Below are 21027 nucleotides of genomic sequence, written 5' to 3'. Positions count from 1 at the left end.
TGCACATGTTACATCTTCCCCACCTGCAGCTGCATTACAGCATATAATTATGCCAAAGATAAGCCAATATATTAACAGTTAAATACATTAAAGTGCATTATGCTGTAATAAGTATTGCTGATCAATCCTGCCTAGCAGGGCCGTCTTTTTGTATGGGCTTAATGGGCACTTGCCCAGGGGCCCCAGGCGTATAAGGGCTCTATGTTGATAGCTGAGGATCCCCTTTTTCCAGGGATACCAGAATTTTGAAAATTGGCCCTGGGGAACTGCAGATATCCAACTTCAAAGCAGCAGTCCACATCCGACCTGTTAATTACAATTTCCAGTCATATTTCTCAGGTTCTCTCTGACACTAGCGGCTTGTCTCTATCATGCCCAGAACCAGAGATATCAGCCTTCAAGCAGCCAGTCCCTGCTCCAGCTCCAAACATCTGGTGTAGTTTTATATTTTTGTCAATGGATTGCTCTGGCTCCTGATCTCTGATACCCAAGTTCCCAGCACCTCCTGAAAGTTGGGACTCTAGGTTTTTATCCTAGGCTAAGAAATCTATTTCCAGATAATGGCGATATCTGCAGTCAAACAAGCAGCCCTTCCACTGGAAAATGACGAATATTAAGCCCACTCCATTATCCAACCATCCCCTGTGTATAAAACACCCCCTACCTCCCTGGAAGTCATTTACAAGGGACCCTTCATACAGCTCAGTGCCCCCTTCCACACGTTAGTGTTCACCCTCCCACCACCACGTGCAGTAAAGGAGTAATTAGCAGAAGTTACTGCTCCAGGTCCTACATGTTGAATGGAAGATAGAGCACCCCCTGCCACCCGTGGGACATCAAAGCTGCTGCTGATACCACCCCCCACCCCTAGGAGGGGAGAATGGGTAAGGGCCCCAGTGCATTGCTTTGCCCAGGTGCCCACACTGCTGTTAAGACGGCCCTGCTGCCTAGAAATGAACACAGTGATTGATATATATGTACTGCTGGACACCACTCATAGAATGATTAAACTGTTATTTTTTGAATCAATGTTCTTGGTTTTTTTTCCCCCTAAACATTAGATGTATTTGTTTATTTATTTATTTACAGTTTCTTAAATAGCTCAGCAGATTCCGTTGCGCTTTACAATAGTAGACAGTGATAAAACAAACTGGGTAATGACAGACAGACAGACTTGGGGGTTAGAGGGCCCTGCTGCAAGCTTACAATTTATTACATCATAATACACTTCAATGTATTTAACAGTTAATATATTGGCTTATCTTTGGCATAATTATATGCTGTAATGCAGCCCATTCATGTTTCCAGCATAGGGCATGCAACACTGTTTTTCTGTCAATAAACAGAAGTGATATGTAAAATGATACATTAGACAGTTTACACTTACTTGTAATACTTATTGTAACAGTTACTGTTTTTCAATAACAGACTGCAACAGTTATTTCTTATTTATATACACAGGATTATCGATCTTTGTATATGCACTGCAAAGAGAGCAGCATAAATCCAAATTCATGTATTTCATGTATTTCAGTGACACTGTGTGAAATATAACACTGCATAATGGCCCTTAATCAGACCTGATTGCAGTACAAATTGGTTCTCAAAATGGGCAAAAAAATGCTGGACTGCAGGTGGGGCAGATGTAACATGTGCAGAGAGATTTAAGGTGGCCATACATCTACAGGTTTATTGTCCGATCTGTCTGGTTGGAACAAAATCCTGGTAAAAGATGAGAGCAAATGACAGTTGACCATTTGCTTTGAAATGCTGAAAAACTGTCATTCAGATATTACCAGCTGTTTGTTCCAACCGGCCCAATCTGACAATCGATCTGTAGATGTATGGCCACCTTTAGATTTGTGTGAGTTATTTTGTTTCTGTGCAAGGTAAATACCTGCTGCATTATTTTTACACTGTAATTTAGATTTCAGTTTCAACACACCCCACCCAAATTTAACTCTCTCAGCACGTTACATCTGCCCCACCTGCAATGCAGCATTTGTTTTGCCCATTTTGAGAACAAATTTGTACTGGGATCAGGTCTGATTAAGGGCTATTATGCAGTGTTATATTTCACACAGTGTCACCGAAATTCCATTTATTCTATTATAAACACGTTCAGGAGAAAACACACAATATTCACAATTGTGACCATGAAAATGGGTCAATTATTAGGGATTTTTTCTCCCACCAAAGTCAGTCACTTTGCACTAGGACAATCTCGTACTCTCTTTTACTATGCTAAAGTATATTAATGAACCACTCTAAGACATTCTGACATAATTTTAACTAGATCGGAGCATCTTCATAGTTTTTGTCATTTTCACCAAAAAAGTGAAACTTCAGGCCTCTTGCCAGAACAGAAGATGTTGACTCAGATCAAAATGCTTTTGCACGTTTCTTATTCAAGTCAAGTCACAACTTTTCCACACTAGCTGATTTTGAATTTCTCAATTTCAGTTTTTTCACTCCGCCCTAATATATATATCTCTATATATTTATAGATATCTGGATATATATCTATATATATATATATATATATATATATATAGATATATATATATCTCTATATATATATATATATATATATATATATATATATAGATATATATATAGATATATATATCTCTATATATATATATATATATATATATAGAGAGAGAGAAGAAGGTGTAGAGGTGCGCTCAGAAGGTGATATCACCAATCCACAATTGTAAAAATACAAAATTTATTTCATACAATAAAATGGTTAAAAGTACATTTATCATGAAAGGTTTACAAGGATTGTTGGTGGATCGTAGTAATTCATAATGATTCCGAACAAAGGTGTAGATTGTAAATTTATTTTATTGTATGAAATAAATTTTGTATTTTTACAATTGTGGATTGGTGATATCACCTTCTGAGCGCACCTCTACACCTTCTTCTCTCTATCTTGTACATCAGACTCCCATTAGCGGCGGAGCCTTTAGAGAAGTGCTGCTCACCTACAGGCGCAGGACAGGGACACAAACCCCCCCTTTTCTATATATATATATATATATATATATATATATATAGAGATATAGAGATATATATATATAAAGCAGATGAAGTAGTAACATATGGAATGCAATTAATTGTGCTACAAATGCGATTTGAATAAAACTACATTTTTGTTTAAACATTTCAAATATACATTATGCACGTCAGTGCGTGTTTTCCTAGAAGACATCTTAGTTTTGGCACTTTTTAAATCATGAAAATGTAAAAAATATAGTGTTCCTTAAACAATGTGCTTGGGCTACTCTATTTTTCTTTGGACCACAAGTTCTAAAAGTACAGTGACTATTGTCAATAGTAGTTAACTCAAGCATTTGGGAAGTTACACTCCGTTCATGAAAGCATATTTTATATTGTTTCTGTAGTTACTCAATTTTGTAAAATGATCTATACACAATTAGGACACATACACATGACACATTATATACATATTATTTATGTTAATAATTTAAAACTCTTTTACAGAAATTTAAAGTGCCACTGATGTGCTCATCTTTCGGAGACATTTTGTGGAAGCCCCATGGATTTTGATATATACTATATCATCTGTAATGCAAGGGTTGCTCTAATCCATCTTTGTAAACACGGAGAATGGCTTCACAAACAAACTTGTATTGACTCTGAAAACAAGAAAACAATGTTAACTGTAAGGGCAGGAAATTCATTTTTTTGCTTAAGGATTCAAACATACAATAATAGGGCCTTACTCATGTGTCCTCTTGACACCTCTGATCTTTCTTCTTTCCCCTGGGTAAAATGTTGCTATATGTTACACTCTATCGTGCATTTAACAAAGCAATGAAGAAGGCAAGTCAGATGTTTGGTTGCATAGGGAGAGGTATCAGCAGTAGAAAGAAAGAAGTATTAATGTCACTGTATATGTCATTGGTACAACCTCATCTAGAGCACAGTTCTGGAGGCCATATCTCCAGAAGGATATAAATACATTAGAGACTGTACAAAGAAGGTAAACTAAAATGGTGCACGGCCTACATCACAAAACATACCAAGAAAGACTATAATATCTTAATATGTATACTTTGGATCAAAGAAAGGAAAGGGGGGACATGATAGAAACTTTCAAATATATCAAGGGCTTTAACAAGGTACAGGTTTGAGACAAGAGGAGCAACAGAACACGAGGACATGCACTGAAACTAGAGGGAGGAAGATTAAGGGGAAATTTGAGGAAGAATTACTTCGCAGAAAGAGTAGTAGATAAGTGGAATAGCCTCCCATCAGAGGTGGTAGAGGTACAGTAGTACAATTTAAACATGTTTGGGATAGGCATATTGATATCCTTACAAATATGGTTTGAGGTAACATGTTTAAAAAAGGGGCAGACTAGATGGGCCAAGTGGTTCTTATCTGCCGTCAGATAAGAACTACAGATCAGCTTTGAACTTTATAAGAATACATTATGACTATAAAAATAATTACATTAAATGTAAATGGCTTAAATGCCCCACGTAAGCGTACAATGGCAATACAATTTTTTTTACTTATGTTTTTATTGCTTTCAAATACAAAAAAAGATATAATAACATTATGGGGGAAATTTACTAAGAATACGAATGCAAAAAGTTGCATTCGTATTCTTAATACGAATTAACACGACAGCATACCTCGTATGCTTTGTCGTGTTCCGGAGGGGGATTTACAAAGCAGTCAAATACAACATCTTTGTAACCCTCCGATGTCGTATTAATTCATATTAGCTGGCCGTATATACAGTTTAATAAGACAGATAACTGTGATAAGTATTCCTTTTTGTCCGATGTTTTAGTTATTACCACATGAGATACCAAATATATCAAAAACATCGCAAAAACTCATATGGTATATGTTTAGTGCGATTAAGATTGCCTCTCATTGGAAACTTCAAAAAATTCCATCTAGGAACGCAATTCTGGCAATGCTATGGTATATGTATCACATGGAACATATTGCTAGTATTGTAGAAAAAAAAGTCTGAAAGTTTGAGAGGCTATGGTTGCCATAAGATGCCTCCCCCTTTTCATACGGCCTATGACAAAATTGCAAGGTAATGGTAAATAAAATAAATAGAAGAGAATGAAGCTGGGAAAACATGGAAGTAAAGTAGATAGGCCGACCTTCTTCCTAGGAACATCTTTAGGAAATACTAAGTCAAAATCTCTCTATAGATCTGTATTAAATAAATAAATATAAAATAAAATCATGTACGTAGATTTAACGCTATATATGTAACAGTAACGATACCCAGCCCTGCTTCCCTTTCCTCTATACCTTTTTCTTATGGATTTATATATATACTTTGTAAGATAAGAAAATATATGAAGTTCCATGTATAATATGAAAAAATCTTTCAATAAAAATGTTTATTCAAAAAAAAAAAAAAAAAAAAAAACAATAATATGGCCTACACACAATAATAGGGCCTACACACATATTAAGGCATTTTCTAAGTGACTTTGCTTAATTTGAAAAATCACAGAAAATGCCCCTACATAGGGGCTATAGCGACAGCAATGCGCATCCCCGCGCATCACTGGCGGAGATTGATGGACAGTGTCTATCAATCTTGCTAGTCATCAGTGTCAGCTCACTCAGCACACAGAGCCGACACCTCGCTCTGTGTGTGGGCTGTTTAACTTTGAATTCATTAAATAGGCAGGAACCCACATGCGTGATTGGTAAACAAAAAAAAAAAATATATATATATATACGGGACAAGGGGGGTCCGGCAACTCCACTTATAAAGTTCCTCGGCGGGTGCCCGCTAGCAGCTGTAAGACAGCTATATACACAATCTAGGGAAGAAGCAGCACTCCAGCCATTAAACGAATTCGTGTTTTAATCAGTCACAGCAAACAACAGCTGTTGTTTGCTGTGACTGATTAAAACACGAATTCGTTTAATGGCTGGAGTGCTGCTTCTTCCCTAGATTGTGTATATATATATATATATATATATATATATGCGAAGAAACAGGAGACAAGCGCACAATGAGCGGTAAAATTCAATTCACTTTTATAAAATATATCAGCTCACGTACATGTAAGTTTAAAGATAACAGCTTGCCAGCATATCATAATAAAGAGCGGGTCGTCATCTCACACAAAACCACCGTAGCCGCAGAGCTCCCAGCGTCTCGTTGGTCCGATTTCCCGGCTCCACCAATGCGTCACAGCAGTAACTCGCCCAACCGGTTTCGTCGCTTATAGGACTTCGTCAGGGGGTGAGATGATATATTTTATAAAAGTGAATTGAATTTTACCGCTCATTGTGCGATTGTCTCCTGTTTCTTCGCATGTACCTTGGGACCGTGGAATCGGTCATTTCGGAGGAGAGCTGCACCGTACTAAAAACTTGAAAGAAGTGATTTACTAAGGACTAGCGCAGCCTGCTTGTTTTCCTATATATATATATATATATAAATGGGGGGGGGGGACCGGCTCTCCCTATTAGATCTGATGCTGCGCTGGGTGCCCTCTCCAGTGGAGAAAGTATACAAATCTTGGGGGTGGGAGTAGCACTCCAAACGGCTTGGAAAATCAGCACTCTTAGATAGACATCTTACAGACAACGTTTCATTGCTCTTTATTGAGCAAATTCTTCAGGTAATATAGCAAATAAATCAATAAAAAGCAATTAAACGTTGTCTGTAAGATGTCTATCTAAGAGTGCTGATTTTCCTGAATTGGTCCATTAAGGGCACTCACCAATTGAAGAAAAGGTACATTTTATTTACACATCACCGAGTTTAAAGAAGAGGACAACAGTCCTGGATGATGTTTGGACCAATCCTGGCCTTTGTCAAGACACATCAGTATATATCCAAACAGCTCCTGAGATAGAGGGACACTGATTCTGTCTGGGGCACCCTTAAAAAAATCAATCACCATAAGGTCTAGATTACGGATATGGCTCATATCTGTGTAATCCATTATGGAATCCCACAAGGGACAAATCAATGATAATCACACTTACATCTATTAGTAAAACCAGCAAACTTGGTGTTTCTCCCTTTCTCCCGCATCCAACATGGTCATTCATGTCAAAATACCAGGTGTGTGTGATTCACATATACATGTTAGCCTCAATGTGTTCAAAAACTCTGCAGTTTGTGTGTCACCACCCCTGGCCATCGCTGATAATAAATAACCATTAGACACAGTGGCATAGTAATAGCTCTGCAGCCAACCACTGTTGGTTGGAGGCGCTAGGGAAGTTGGGGCACCGCGGGGTCTGCGGAAGCTATTGCCGCCACGAATCTCTGATGCCCGCAGTGCCTGTCTGCACTGAGTCCCGGTGCTCCTCCTCCTGTCATTTGAAAAATGGCCATCCCCTTCCAGGAGCTGGCTGGCAATTTTTAGCATGGGGGGCAAGTCCAGAGCACTGGCCCATAAGTAACAGTCACAGACTGTGAGGTCATCTCCGGCCCAGATCTCACTTTGATTGATGATCCACGCTAATGCGTTTTTACAGATCTCATCTCCAGATCCACTTATATGCTAACCATTTAATTGGGGCAGGAATATGCCCGGCCTATACTGATGTAAGCAGTTCTAATCTGATATCACTGAAACCACTGATAGTATGCTTAATTCAATAGCTGGTGTCTATTCTTGTCAAAATGACACAAATTACCTTTCTTACATGTACACACCATCCGATTGTGTATTGGTCACATATGGCGTGGAGCCATCCTCATTTTAAATTAGATAGTTGCGATCAGCAGATAGGTGTACATTAATGGCCACAGTTAGCTATATTTATGCAGTTGCCTTTATTGAGATCGTGTTTAGTGTTTATTTATTTTGACATGCATATCTTAACCTATGTGTAAATCGCGCTATTTTGCGGGACATGCCACATTACACATTACAATCCTGCAGATTAACACATAGCGCATAATTGTCTTCAATACAATATTGTGGTGTCGGGCAGTGGTGCTAGTAATTGCACCTTAGTTCATTCCAGTGTACACACTATCCAATTTATTGGCTCCACATGCAGTACAAATGTTTTCAATAAGAATCGCTTCTGTCAGAGTGACAGTATTTTGCGGCTATTGAATATTACAATACTGCAGATTGACACATAGCGCATAATTGTCTTCACACATTAATACAATATTGTGGTATCGAGCAGTTAGTTCATTCCAGTTCATTCATCCTTAGTTCATTCCAGTGTACACAATATCCAAAATATTGGCTCCACATGCAGTGAGAGCAATTTCAGTAAGAGTCGCTTCTGTCAGAAAACCAGTATTTTGCGGCTAGACAGGGTAATAAAACACACTATACTTATTATTGGGGTAATCCCATTGTAACACAGTGCAATTTTTTTTTTTTTTAAATAAGAAAGAGAGAAAGGACAGCATCACTCCTTAGATAGTGGAGTGAGCTGCATGCCAATGCGCATTTCGCGTTAGCTTTTTCAAAGGCCTTCACCCAAAGGTACTGCAGACCAAGAAATGACAGCAGCACCTCTGGCCACACAGAGGTACTGCAAGGTGAATATAACAACAGCAGCACCTCTGGCAAACCAGAGGCACTGCAGAACAAACAATGACAGCAGCACGTCTAGCCACACAGAGGTACTGCCAGCTGGACATAACAACAGCAGCACCTCTATGTAACCAGAGGTACTGCAGACCAAACAAGACATAAATGGCAGTCCTGACACTCACGCAGCCTAACCCTAACTTCCCCTCACGTAGTCTAACACACCCATCCCTTTGCCTTAAAATACATCATGTGGAGGGGGGGCGCCAAACTGAGATTTTTTTTTAACCCCCACCAGCCAAAAAACATTCTGACACCCCTCCTCCCCACTCCTATGTATGACCATCACATAGCGCAGCTCGGGGCACAGGTGTCAGTGCGCCTGTGTCATCTCAAACAGTGATGTCAGGGGATTACAGTGGCCGATGGGGCCAAGAGGACTGGGAGTGTGAAATGCCCGGCAGCAGCAACTGCCGCTGATAGAGGGTGGCCTGTGAGGAGTTTGCGGATGATGGGAACAATGTGTGACAAGCCTAGACAGGATAGAGCTCTCCCCAGTGGTGTGACAACCCACAGTCCCCTGGGGGTGGCTAGCAGGTGAGGAGGGTAGTACCACCTCACCCCCACCTGTGACACCACCACACCCACTCCTCTACCACCCGCAGCACCCCCGCATCCACCTGCGTAAACACCGCACCCTCCCCTCTCCATCCCGTAGTACAGCCACATCCACACCTACCCCACCCACGGCACACCGACCTCTCCCCAATCCACAGCACTTCCTCACCCACAGCACCCCCGCATCCACCCCTCCACCACCCCCACCCAATGCTGCCCTATATCCGCTCCACCATCCACAGTCGCCCTTCCACAAACCAGCGACATGCAGATCTTCTCACCCATACACCCCACACACGCACCTAACTCTCCCCCACCCATGCCAACCCTGGCAGCTGCCCATACTTTTCTCCCCCACCCACAGTGTCATCAGACCGCCAACCCCATCTGCAGCACCCCCGCACTCCCCCACAGTGCCGGTGGCACCTCCACACCCCCTCATTTCACCACAGATCACAGCACCCACTCCTCACCCACCAGCAGAATGTACATACCCCTTCCCACCTCTGCGCCCCCCCCCCCTCCACCTGGCCCTCCCAGATATGCAGCACTGCTCGACTACCTGCCTCATCTGCTGCACCCTCCCACCTGCCACTCTCACACTCGCAGCACCTGTGGACACCATCCACCAACTAATGTAGCAATGCAGGGAATCCTCCATACAATACATACCATATTTCATGCAATATAGGCATTCACAGGTTAAGGGGGCAGAGCCACTTACGATGAATCACCTAGTTGTTTGCTCATTTTGACCAACAGTTACATACAGAAAAAAATGTTAGTACATTATTGGAAACTACCTTTCAGTATCTTTGGGACTTTCTTTTCAAATTACAGTACACCTTACTACAGTTTCACAATCAAAAGTCAAGATAATACAAAATTCAATACATACAGTACAATAATGATAGACCTATCTGAATGCAACATGTACATATTGTTATTACTTACAGAAGTCTGAACCATCATAGCCCGCTGGTCTCGCATTTGCCTTACAATATCCAATGGATAAACAGGTTGGTTTTGCTCAATCAGACATATTGCTGTTTCCATGGTGATCAGGACACCAGTACGACCTATACCAGCACTGTAATGAATCGGGAATGTTAATGTATAGGAATTTAAGCAGTAAATCTTTAATATAAGCTTTATGTAAAGGTCATTGGCATAATATGTTTAAAGCACCTCACATTATTGCCGCCAGGTCGCCATCGTAAAGGTAGTAAAATAGTGAGTATCTGAGTTGGAATTTTGAAAAGCCAAGCACAGGGCAAGCTTGCCCTGCATGCCGGGTCCTGCAAAGTGCCAGCATATCACTGAATCCACAGCTTAGCTGTGAAGCCGGATGCAGGCCAGCCATGTTTGGGGTCGCCATGGTCGTTCCCCCCCATGAACAGCTCAACCTGCACCCTAAAAACAAAGTGTCACTGTCCCCATATCGGTACATCCCCACCAATCTCCGCCCTGTCACTGCCCCCATCGCTATTTAAACTGCAGTCGTGACACAACTGCCGTTTAAGTGCTGGCACAAAATCATGATATGCAATTTTCGGTAAACTGCATGCTGTATTTAATCAGGCCCAAGCCCCTACAACTGATTTACTGTGGGGTTAGAAAGAAATAATGAAACACACAAACCAAAATGAAATAACAAGAAATAAAACAAGTTGAATTTATTTATTTGTTTACTTGACTACATTTAAGTGAATCTTCACTGTTGCAAAAATCATCACATATTAAAAATCATGACCGTGAACAAATGTAAGAGCATAATGTTATGCATTAAAAATGGTGCTAAAAACTGACGTGAAATAAAACAGGTAATGTGAATGATAATTATACTTACATGTGAACCTAATAGTGAACGTAAAAACCAACACACAAACATATATCCTGTCCATCGATATTTCAAAAACATTTATTAATGACTGCATCATCTTTATATTGATCCTTGACAAAGTGCCCTTGCGGCATGAAACGCGTTGGAGCAGATTTGGAGCCCACCTGCCTCACCCCTTCTGAAGCACCTGCAGCCAGCAATAAGAACATCGGAAGCCGTGCCGGGACGCCGGCGAAGAACGGGACCCGACAGCTGCATCCCCGCTGCCATACGGGAGAAGGTACACTCAGCCGCGGCAACACATCGCAGCCTCCGTGCTGCACCGCCGGCTGATTAGATAGGGTGAGCTAGGTTCACGGGCAAATCCACACATTTCCACTAAAGAGTGTAAACATTGGGATACCCAATTCTTAACCCATTTATTTCTCCACAGGTGTCCACTCGTTATTCAATTTTATTTTCTTTACCTTCATATTTATTTTTCCTATTTTATTGTTTTATTTATTTTTATTTTTATTTATTTATATTTATTTTCATTTTTGTTCTTATTTCCACTTTTTTCTTACCAAAAGTCCTATCATAGAGCGCTCCAATACCCCCTATTATCTTTATATTGATGTTTAAAAGGTCTTGTACCCTATAATGCAAAGCTATTCACATATAAGTATAATTATCATTCACATTACCTGTTTTATTTCACGTCAGTTTTAAGCACCGTTTTTAATGCATAACATTATGCTCTTACATTTGTTCACCGTCACAATTTTTAAAGTGTGATGATTTTTGCAACAGTGAAGATTCACTTAAATGTAGTCACTTGTTACACACTAATTTATGCAGATTTGTGTATGCCCGCCCTCTTCCCCCGCCCCTACCCGGCTGCTATGGCAGTGATGACGTCATTGAACTGCGCCTGCACGCTCGGCGTGGATGGCATGATATAAGGAAAGGTATTTAAGTATGTGTATTTTGTATTTCACATTGTCTTCTGCACCTTGATAAATGAGCTGCACAGGCTCAGAAACGTTGGTGATTTATCCAGGCTTCTGGTCTTACTTTATTGCTGAGTGAGTAAGGATTTGCTGACTGGAAACGGAGGGCAACAGGTTTTCATTTATTGTCCCAGTTGCCAGAATTGGAGTGCCGCTCTCCAAAATGCTACATTTGAATTAAGGAGTTAATCTTTAATATCTTGAAGGCACCCGTGGCTATTGATTACAGCAGACCTTTCTGGGAAACAGAAGTCCGCTCATACACTGGTGAGTGCACAGGTGTGGAATACACCCACTCACCTGACAGCAAGCATACACCCAGTTACATCGATATGGACAGTTTGTAAGGCACATCGTTCTCTGGCTGCAAGTGCTCACTCTCGGGTAGAGCTCACCCATAAGGCAGTGTTCAGCTTTTCAGACACAGACTACAAGAAATTGCTGTTTAAAGAAGACATTGGAGCCAGCAATGTGGCAGTTGAAAATATACATTTGCACCATGAACTGCTTAATTTAAAATGGAAAGAGATAGACTACTTCTATCACGGATTGACCTTATATGATTATATAAGCAACAAGAAAATCCCTCGGGGATTTCCCACCCTGGGGAGATACAGTATACACTTTTGTAAAACGTGGACATCCATCCTAAACATAAGTTCTTTTGACCTAATGTTAGCAGTGGTCGAGGAAGTTACGAAGGAACTCACCACTATTCGGTCTAAAATACAGGGCCGGTGCAAGGGTCTTTGGCACCCTAGGCAAAACCTCTGCCAGCCGCCCCCCCCCCCCCCCCCCAATTATTTATTTATTCCATGAGGGGAGGGCACCCATAGACAATGGAGGGGTGAAGGGGTAATGGAACAAACATACAGGAAGCAGACTCATTATAGACACGTCGATTTTAACCCACTCCCCAAGGCAGCCACGGGACACTACTGTGAGGACCACATCTCTACATCTAAAGTTAGCTTACTGTTGGTGTGGGGGCCGTGTCTTACTGCTCAGCTGGATGGAATGCTACTGCTGCTGGCAGGGACGCTGCTCCCTGTTTGTTCTGCAGGCTCCACAGCGCCGATGTTGTGCGCTGACTCTGAGAAGGCTGGGCGGGCGGCGTTGTGAGGGAATGATGGGCGGGCGGCTGGTGTCTGATTGAGACGCCAGTACAGCACCGCGGGTCCCCCCTCCTGTAAATGGAATGCCACTGCTGCTGGCAGGGACGCTGCTCCCTGTTTGTTCTGCAGGCTCCACAGCGCCGATGTTGTGCGCTGACTCTGAAAATGCTGGGCGGGCGGCTGGTGTCTAATTGAGGCACCAGTTCTATTACAGCGCCGCAGCCGCAGGTGCCCCTCCTGCCTTCCGGAAATCAAGGTAATCGCGGAAGTTTTTTTAATGATAGCTGCTTCATTTAAATGATAAATAAGGTGCGCCCTCCAGCGGCCAGCGCCCTAGGCAGCTGCCTAATGCTGCCTAGTGGTAGCTCCGGCCCTGCTAAAATATCAACATTTGAAGGGTCACATTTGCCCACACTTCGTTTGGACACTAGTGCAGGATGGATGGACAAATTAACGACGCAAATACAAAAAATAACTGAAAAGAATTGAGTAGCTGTGCTATTAATGATTTATGAAAGGCACCATGGATGAATGCACTCACACATATGGTTTTAAAGATACCCGATGGTATATCACATTTATTATTATACAAGTATATATAAATTCTAGGTGGCCACCTAAAGAACAAACATTAACAAAAAATACATTAGCTTGGCATACATAAAAAGTGTATATATGAATAAAATAGGTGGAATTTATTTTGTATAATCCACTTTAAAATTTAAAGTGCTCCCCACCCGCCCCCAAACCGGAGGGACACTCCAGCTCAGCAGCACCCCGAGGGCGAAGAAGCGCAGGTGAGAGACACGCTGACCCGGCGCTCACAATCAGCATTACTTACTACAGAGTTATAAAACAATGGATTGCTGCTGTCTATATATATATATATATATATATATATATATATACACATATATCTGGAAAAGTGCCATAAGCTGCCCATACATGCTGCTATGAAGGCGTGCTTTCCGTGCTGTACTAGCATGGATCACATTGCATTGCATTGCCTGTGCATGCGTTGTGCATGCAATGCGATGCAATGTGATGAAACCTAAGTACAAAAAGTATGTGCTTGCACATACTTTTTGTACTTAGGTTTCATCACATTGCATTGCATTGCATGCACAACGCATGCACAGGCAATGCAATGCAATGTGATCTGTGCTAGTACAGCACGGAAAGCACGCCTTCATAGCAGCATGTATGGGCAGCTTATGGCACTTTTCCAGATATATGTATATATATATATATATATATATATATATATATATATAGACAGCAGCAATCCATTGTTTTATAACTCTGTAGTAAGTAATGCTGATTGTGAGCGCCGGGTCAGCGTGTCTCTCACCTGCGCTTCTTCGCCCTCGGGGTGCTGCTGAGCTGGAGTGTCCCTCCGGTTTGGGGGCGGGTGGGGAGCTGGACCGTGGATGATCTGGCTGGTCTCTGCTCAACCCACCTTGCCTGAGCCTGATGTTGAAGGTGCAGTGGCCGGCGTCTCTCTCATTGATGTTGCCACCTACCGACTCTCTCCCCGGAGTTCTCCACTGCCGCTGCTGTTCCCACCTGCACTGATTGGCGTCTGGTTGGAATAAGGCAATCTCACCTGTGCGCCTGGATTTAACAGTGAATATAGCAGATTGGTGTGCTGGATATCGAGATGTCGATTGCTGGGGTTTCTCTAACTTTCACTCTTTGAAAAAGCCCTCTGCTAGGGCGAAACGCATTAGAGCATTATCACTGCTATATATGGTATATTATGTATGGCTGTATTAGATTGTCTTGTGATGCAGTAAAGTTGTTACTATATTACTGCACAGTATGACCACTGCTTTGGTGACTGACCTCTCCCAGGTGTGTCCTGGGGCGGAGCCAGTAAATCAGCTAACACATGGGTTGGGGCTATATATTGTGTTCCATTTGTCCACTTTTTATCCTGATGAAGAGATTAAAAATCTCAAAACGTTGAACCAAGCAGGCGTTTGTCTCTGTTATTTCCAAGTTGCCGGAGTGCCGCCCTATGACCACGATATACATTGGGGATTTATCCTGTCTTCCAAGGGAAGGCACCTGGTGCCACTAACACTAATCTGAGCCTTGGAGTGACGGACATCTTCCAGTTATATATATATATATATATATATATATATATATATATATATAATCCAGAGAGAGGCGGGCACTCAGGTCTTAAAGGTAGATGCCCGTGGGTACTTGCTCCGGTGCCCTCTTAGCCAGAGGGGAAGGATCCTCAGGGTATATATAGAGTGAAAAAATCAGCGGCACTCGGAGACTGGAAAATCAGGTGAATGGATCTGGAATATTTATTCCATGTGCAGTAGAAAACGTTTCGGAGCTCGAGGGCTCCGTCGTCAGTTCAAAGTAAGCACTTTGAACTGACGACGGAGCCCTCGAGCTCCGAAACGTTTTCTACGTTTCGGAGCTCGAGGGCTCCGTCGTCAGTTCAAAGTAAGCACTTTGAACTGACGACGGAGCCCTCGAGCTCCGAAACGTTTTCTACTGCACATGGAATAAATATTCCAGATCCATTCACCTGATTTTCCAGTCTCCGAGTGCCGCTGATTTTTTCACTCTATATATATATATATATATATATAAATATACATACTGTCTTGTTTGTAGACAGTTTGGTGCTGCTGCTGACTCTGCCTGACATCATCGGGATCAGCTGAGGGAGTGAGTGAGAGACACTCCCGGAAGTTGAAGGTGGACATAGGGCGTGTAGAAAGCGGTTCACCGAATGGTGAAGGTATTAAGGTAAGCTGTACACTGCATTTCTTTTGTAAAAAGCCTGAGGATGGGAATAAACCCCCAAAAGGTTGCTGAAGCCAATGGCGTCTGAGTGATTATTCACATTGAATCACCAAATCCGCTGGGTGCGGGTTACTCATTATCTACATTACTCACCTTGCCTGCACCGCGGTAATTCCATTTAAAGGACGAGTGCCAGCCTATTGTATACTATGTCACGTTTCCGGTAGCACCGGCTGGAGTGTAACGGAGGCTAGGTGCTTTGATATATGGTTTTTACATAGGCGACAGAAGGGAGGATGGCAATTGGATAAAAGAAAAAACAGTTTTAATAAAGATACGATGGTACAGAAGATGAGGAATGGCACAAGGATAATACTGTAGAAAATGAGTAAACAAAGTCAATGATATGCAATACTTATTGTACAGCTTGCAGGTGATTGGGATGAAGAGATGACTTGACTTGAAGGTTTGAAGAAATAAATGAAAACTTGAAGAATTGGATGATTGGATTGCTGAATTGGATGACTGAATGATTGAATGAAATATTGGATGATTGGATGGTTGGATGATTGGAAGAATGGATGATTGGAAGAATCCGGGAAGGGTGTGCTGACAACCCTAATAGCTGTAGCCAGGAGGGATCGCAGAGTAATAACCGTCAGGCTGGAGAAAGGATGACCCCTTTGGGGGGCTAACCTTGTCCGGTCCGTTAAGGCGGCAGCAGGGGTCTGCAAGGTGATGGTTGAAGACAGCGGGTGTAGCAGGATACTGGATAGAGTCTCTGAAAATAGAAGTAGCAGCGCTACCAGCAGCAAGGAGAGTCAGATGCCTAGCATAAGGACATCATTGTACTGACTGCTGGTTTGGCCCAGCAAGTCAGTATTTGAAGGGAGAGCTGCACTGTGATTGGTTGTATGGAAATTGGCAGTGCAGCCTGATTGGAGAAACCAACAAGATGGCCGCCGCCAGGGGAGGGCAACAGGTTTCCGAAGCAGGAAGTGTGCAGTATGCACCAGTCAGCGTGTCCAGCCAGGCCCAGACAGGACACAGAACACTATGGAAACTCAGGCCCCACGCCGTCCAGACCCCGGATGTCACCGGCGCGCACGCTACCACTGTCACCATGAGATGACAGCGCGACATCACGTAACCCAGGAACAAGGGGACAGATAGCGGAGGTGAGTGCCAGAGTCTTATTAGGAACCCCTGGGGCAGCCATGGCATGGGAGGCGTGAGTGGCAGACATGGTGGTTGTGACATACTATATATATATATATATATATATATACATTTCTTTCTTTTTTTTTCACTCATTACTGCATTCAATGGCACATATCCCTAGGTCTCTGCCACCCGGATAATTACATCAGTGTCCTGTCTTCAGATATAACTATTTATTTACTATGTACTTGTCCTAAAATGCCTTGTACTGTATTGTTACTTTCTTGGTTTTACTCATTTATGTATTGTTGTGGAGCCATATACATGATAATAATAACAATAATAATCAAATGATTGTTGTATGGCCCCCACAAAGTCCTGATTTCATCATTGAGTCTGTCTGGAATACCTGTGAATACCTCTGAATAGAAGACTTGTGGTTAGTTCTCAAAGTTGATTGGAACAACCTCCTTCCCAAGTTCATCCAAAAACTGTGTACAAATGTAAATTTCTGATTTTTTTTGAAGGCAAAGAGTGGTCACACAAAATATTTATTTGATTTTGGTTTTTCTTCTGTTCATTCACTTTGCATTTTGTTATTGTTTGTCTTGTTGGATGGTGGTTATCTGACTATGATGGGGATTCAGGAGAGAGATAAAGTAGAGGTTACTTACTGCAAATAATAAACCTCTGTCTAGCACAGCATAGGAAATGAAATTTAGGAGTTGATTGGTCAATTTCAGCAAAATCTCCACTTTTACATTTGCACATCCAGTAGGGGCCGGGGAAACATGCACGTGGCACTCCAACCTCCAAGCTCCCATCCTTGGCCCCGGGAGGAGAAGGAAAAGCGCGGCAGAGATGTGGAGGGAGAAGCACAGCCTAGTTGGTTGATGGTGGAGGAGGACGGAGGAGACAAATGGGGGATGAGGATATAAGCGCCGAGGACTGCTGAGTGTTCTCCGGAGCAGGATGTGATGACCCTCCCGGCTGAGACAGGCGGCATCGGTGGCAGACCCGGCATGACCTGATCACCAATGGCCAGTAGGATACTCCCTCCCCCCAGTGATCCACTGGCCCAAGCATGTCACCAGGCTTTGACACCCGGTTGAGACAATGAGGGATTTCCGGCCTGCAGGCTATGGCTGCTATCCTCTAGCAGACTGCAGAAGCCCGCCTGCCCCCGGCTTCTGAAGAAACCGACACAGTCTTTCAGCGGAGAAACACGTCAAGCTTTTTCTAAGGACCCAGACCACGTTATTTGCTACCAGCCGGATTATTCACCATCTTCTGGAGATGGCCGTCTTCTCTCTGCCCCATCCTTACATCGCTGACAGGCTCCCACCTGTATAATCTTTGGAAAGCCGCATAAGGAGAAAACCTGCATAAACACCACAGGTCAGTGCGGCTCACTCCCTGCCGATTCATCAACGGCTGCCAACCGGCTAATTGCCGACCGCCGTGCGGGTTGTAGTTAGAGCCGCACCAGAGACATCCTCCACTGGCTACCACAGGTTCCAGAGTCTGGGCAGATTAAAGGTACTATCACTCATACAACCAATGGTTGATATTGATAGCGGAGGTGAGTGCCAGAGTCTTAACTTCCCTATTAGGAACCCCTGGGGCAGCCATGGCATGGGAGGCGTGAGTGGCAGACATGGTGGTTGTGACATACTTTATATATATATGATCATGGATTTTACAAATGTTGGATGAGTATCAATTTCTACTATTATCTGTGACTACAGAGTACTGACTAAATATAGTTGATTCATGCCGTCATCCTAAAGACATTTTTGTCAGATAAACTATTCCACAGGTACTTTATCATTCCGGAGGTGGTCCAGTTTAATTTGATCTATAAGCTCTATATATTTTATCAGGAGCTAATGATGCTCTACTGAATAATATTTTATGTTTATTGATTTTTATACAAATAAATTACAGTAAAAACGGTTTATTATCCTAAAGGTGTATACACACGGTCAGATGTGCCTTAAGATGCGATCCAAGATCAGATCAGATCGGATCGGGATCGCATCTTAAGGCACATCCGATTTGCATTCAATCTTGACTATATAGTGCAGATCTGCACTATATAGTCAAGGCAGCCAAGACTTTCTGGCTTGCTATACGTGAACGCGCATTGGGATCGGGAGTGCAAGAGTTAAAACCCTTGCGATCTGCATCCGATTCCGATCCGATGCCGATCTGATGTTGACTATATCGTCAACATCGGAAAGGAAATCGGACCATGTGTACACACTATAAATCTATCCAGGTGTGTGGCGCTCTCTTTGTATTCATATACATATACACGAATACAATTGTATTTTTAGTTAATGGTTATTAAGTATATAAATAAGTTTTGTTTCCACGACTGCAGAAGCCCGCCTGCCCCCTGCCCCCTGTGGTGGCCCCCATGGGAGCTGGTACTGCTACTCCATCAGACCAGAAAGGGCTTCTCCAGCCTCCCCACCACCACCACCACCACCACCACCACTCACACTGGCTCTCCCTTTAGCCAGGGTCTCTGGAATGCAGCCGCCCCCCCCCCCCCCATAGCTCCTCATCAGGACAGCCTCTGGATCCATCCAAGCTGACTCCTGTTGGTGCGAAGGGGAGATGGCCTTTTGAGCCCCTCCTCTGCTGCCTGTGAGTAGCAATGTTAAGATCGCGCTGCTGATGGTTGCCTAGGATCTGTGCCGCTAGCCAAAATATGTATCTATATCTGTACTGCTTTTTACTTGCTACCTATCTGCAGGGGCTGGCTGGCAACTTTTAGCCTAGGGGGCAAGTACAGAGTACTGGCCCGAAAAGGGGGTGTGGTCATTCAAAAGGGGGTGTGCCATTAAGCTGAAGTAATGCCTATAATGGCACACACCATAATGCCCATTACACATAATGGCACACACCGTAATTCCCATTACATATGCCACACCGTAATGTTCATTACACATAATGCCACACACCGTAATGTTCATTACACATAATGCCACACACCGTAATATTCATTACACATAATGCCACACACCGTAATGTTCATTACACATAATGCCACACACCGTAATGCCTCCCTCTGCTTTACTAAACTGGCGGCCCTGGTTGCAGGGAAGGTGGGCTGGCGTGGGCCCATGGCAACAAAAGGGTGCAATACACCGGCTGCACCGCCAGTTGTTCCACCTCCATTACATACACAGTGTCATACACACAAAACACATATTATACACAGTCACACATATATACAATATAAATGTAGTTACACAAAAGTACACACACATGTCTTATACATACATACAGACACACATACATTCACACTCATACAGTCACACAAACATAGTCAGATACTTGTACAGACCAACATACATGAATACAGACACACAGATTATATAGTGCCCCCCTCCTCCTCCCATCCATCCATCCTCACATCACACGCAGGCAGGGTAGATAGTGGATTAACAGAATAGGGTAGATAGTGTACCTATTGGAATGTACAGTAAAAGATCCTCTGTCTTCCTCCTCCCCGCCTCTCTCTCAATGCTGTGTGTCCCCTACCCGCTGCCCCGTGCACCCACGCTTCAGATGGGATTCCTTTCATTCAAACAGAGCGCCGAATCCGCACTTCCGGGTATTGCTTGATGCGCTGTTATACCTACACAGACGCTAGAGGTATGACAGTAGCTCTAGCGTCTGTCTCCTTGAAGGCGGCGGCCATGTTTGGAGAGGCCGTCGCCTTCCACAAGCGGGCTGACGAACGTATACTGGAAAAAGCGGTGGCGGCAACGGCACACTGGACCACCAGGCAGGGCCCTATTTACATTTGACAGTGGCGGCCCAGGACACTAGGAAACCAAGTGGCCCGGGGAGCACATTGCACCCTGCCCCCCGGCCCAGCCCGCCTCTGCCTATCTGGCTGTTGCAATCACCAAGTGGTGCCGCTGAATGGCTGCATGGGTGCTGTACAGCTCAGTAAATATTTTTCCCCA

The 21027-nt window shown here is 43.2% G+C and overlaps 1 protein-coding gene across 5 annotated transcripts in view; it reads right to left on the bottom strand.

The window, feature by feature from the left end:
* Positions 1-2913: 2913 nt before the first annotated feature.
* Positions 2914-21027, bottom strand: part of PTPN3 (protein tyrosine phosphatase non-receptor type 3) — a 524536-nt gene continuing 506422 nt past the window's right edge. For 4 of the 5 annotated variants that reach the window (XM_083188290.1, XM_083188291.1, XM_083188294.1 and 1 more), the window contains 2 exons: positions 10110-10245; positions 2914-3665 (listed from right to left, as the gene is read on the bottom strand). In XM_083188290.1, coding sequence (XP_083044416.1) covers positions 3588-3665; positions 10110-10245 — 214 coding nt within the window. In that variant the 3' untranslated portion in view covers positions 2914-3587. The remainder of the gene's footprint in view (positions 3666-10109; positions 10246-21027) is intronic. The other variant, XM_083188292.1, reaches the window with a different exon arrangement.

The sequence above is a fragment of the Crinia signifera genome, chromosome 5 (genome assembly GCF_055691185.1).
Source record: "Crinia signifera chromosome 5, ASM5569118v1, whole genome shotgun sequence".
NCBI lineage: Eukaryota > Metazoa > Chordata > Amphibia > Anura > Myobatrachidae > Crinia > Crinia signifera.
Note: the sequence above shows the minus strand (reverse complement) of the source record. Positions and strands in the feature narration are given on the sequence as shown.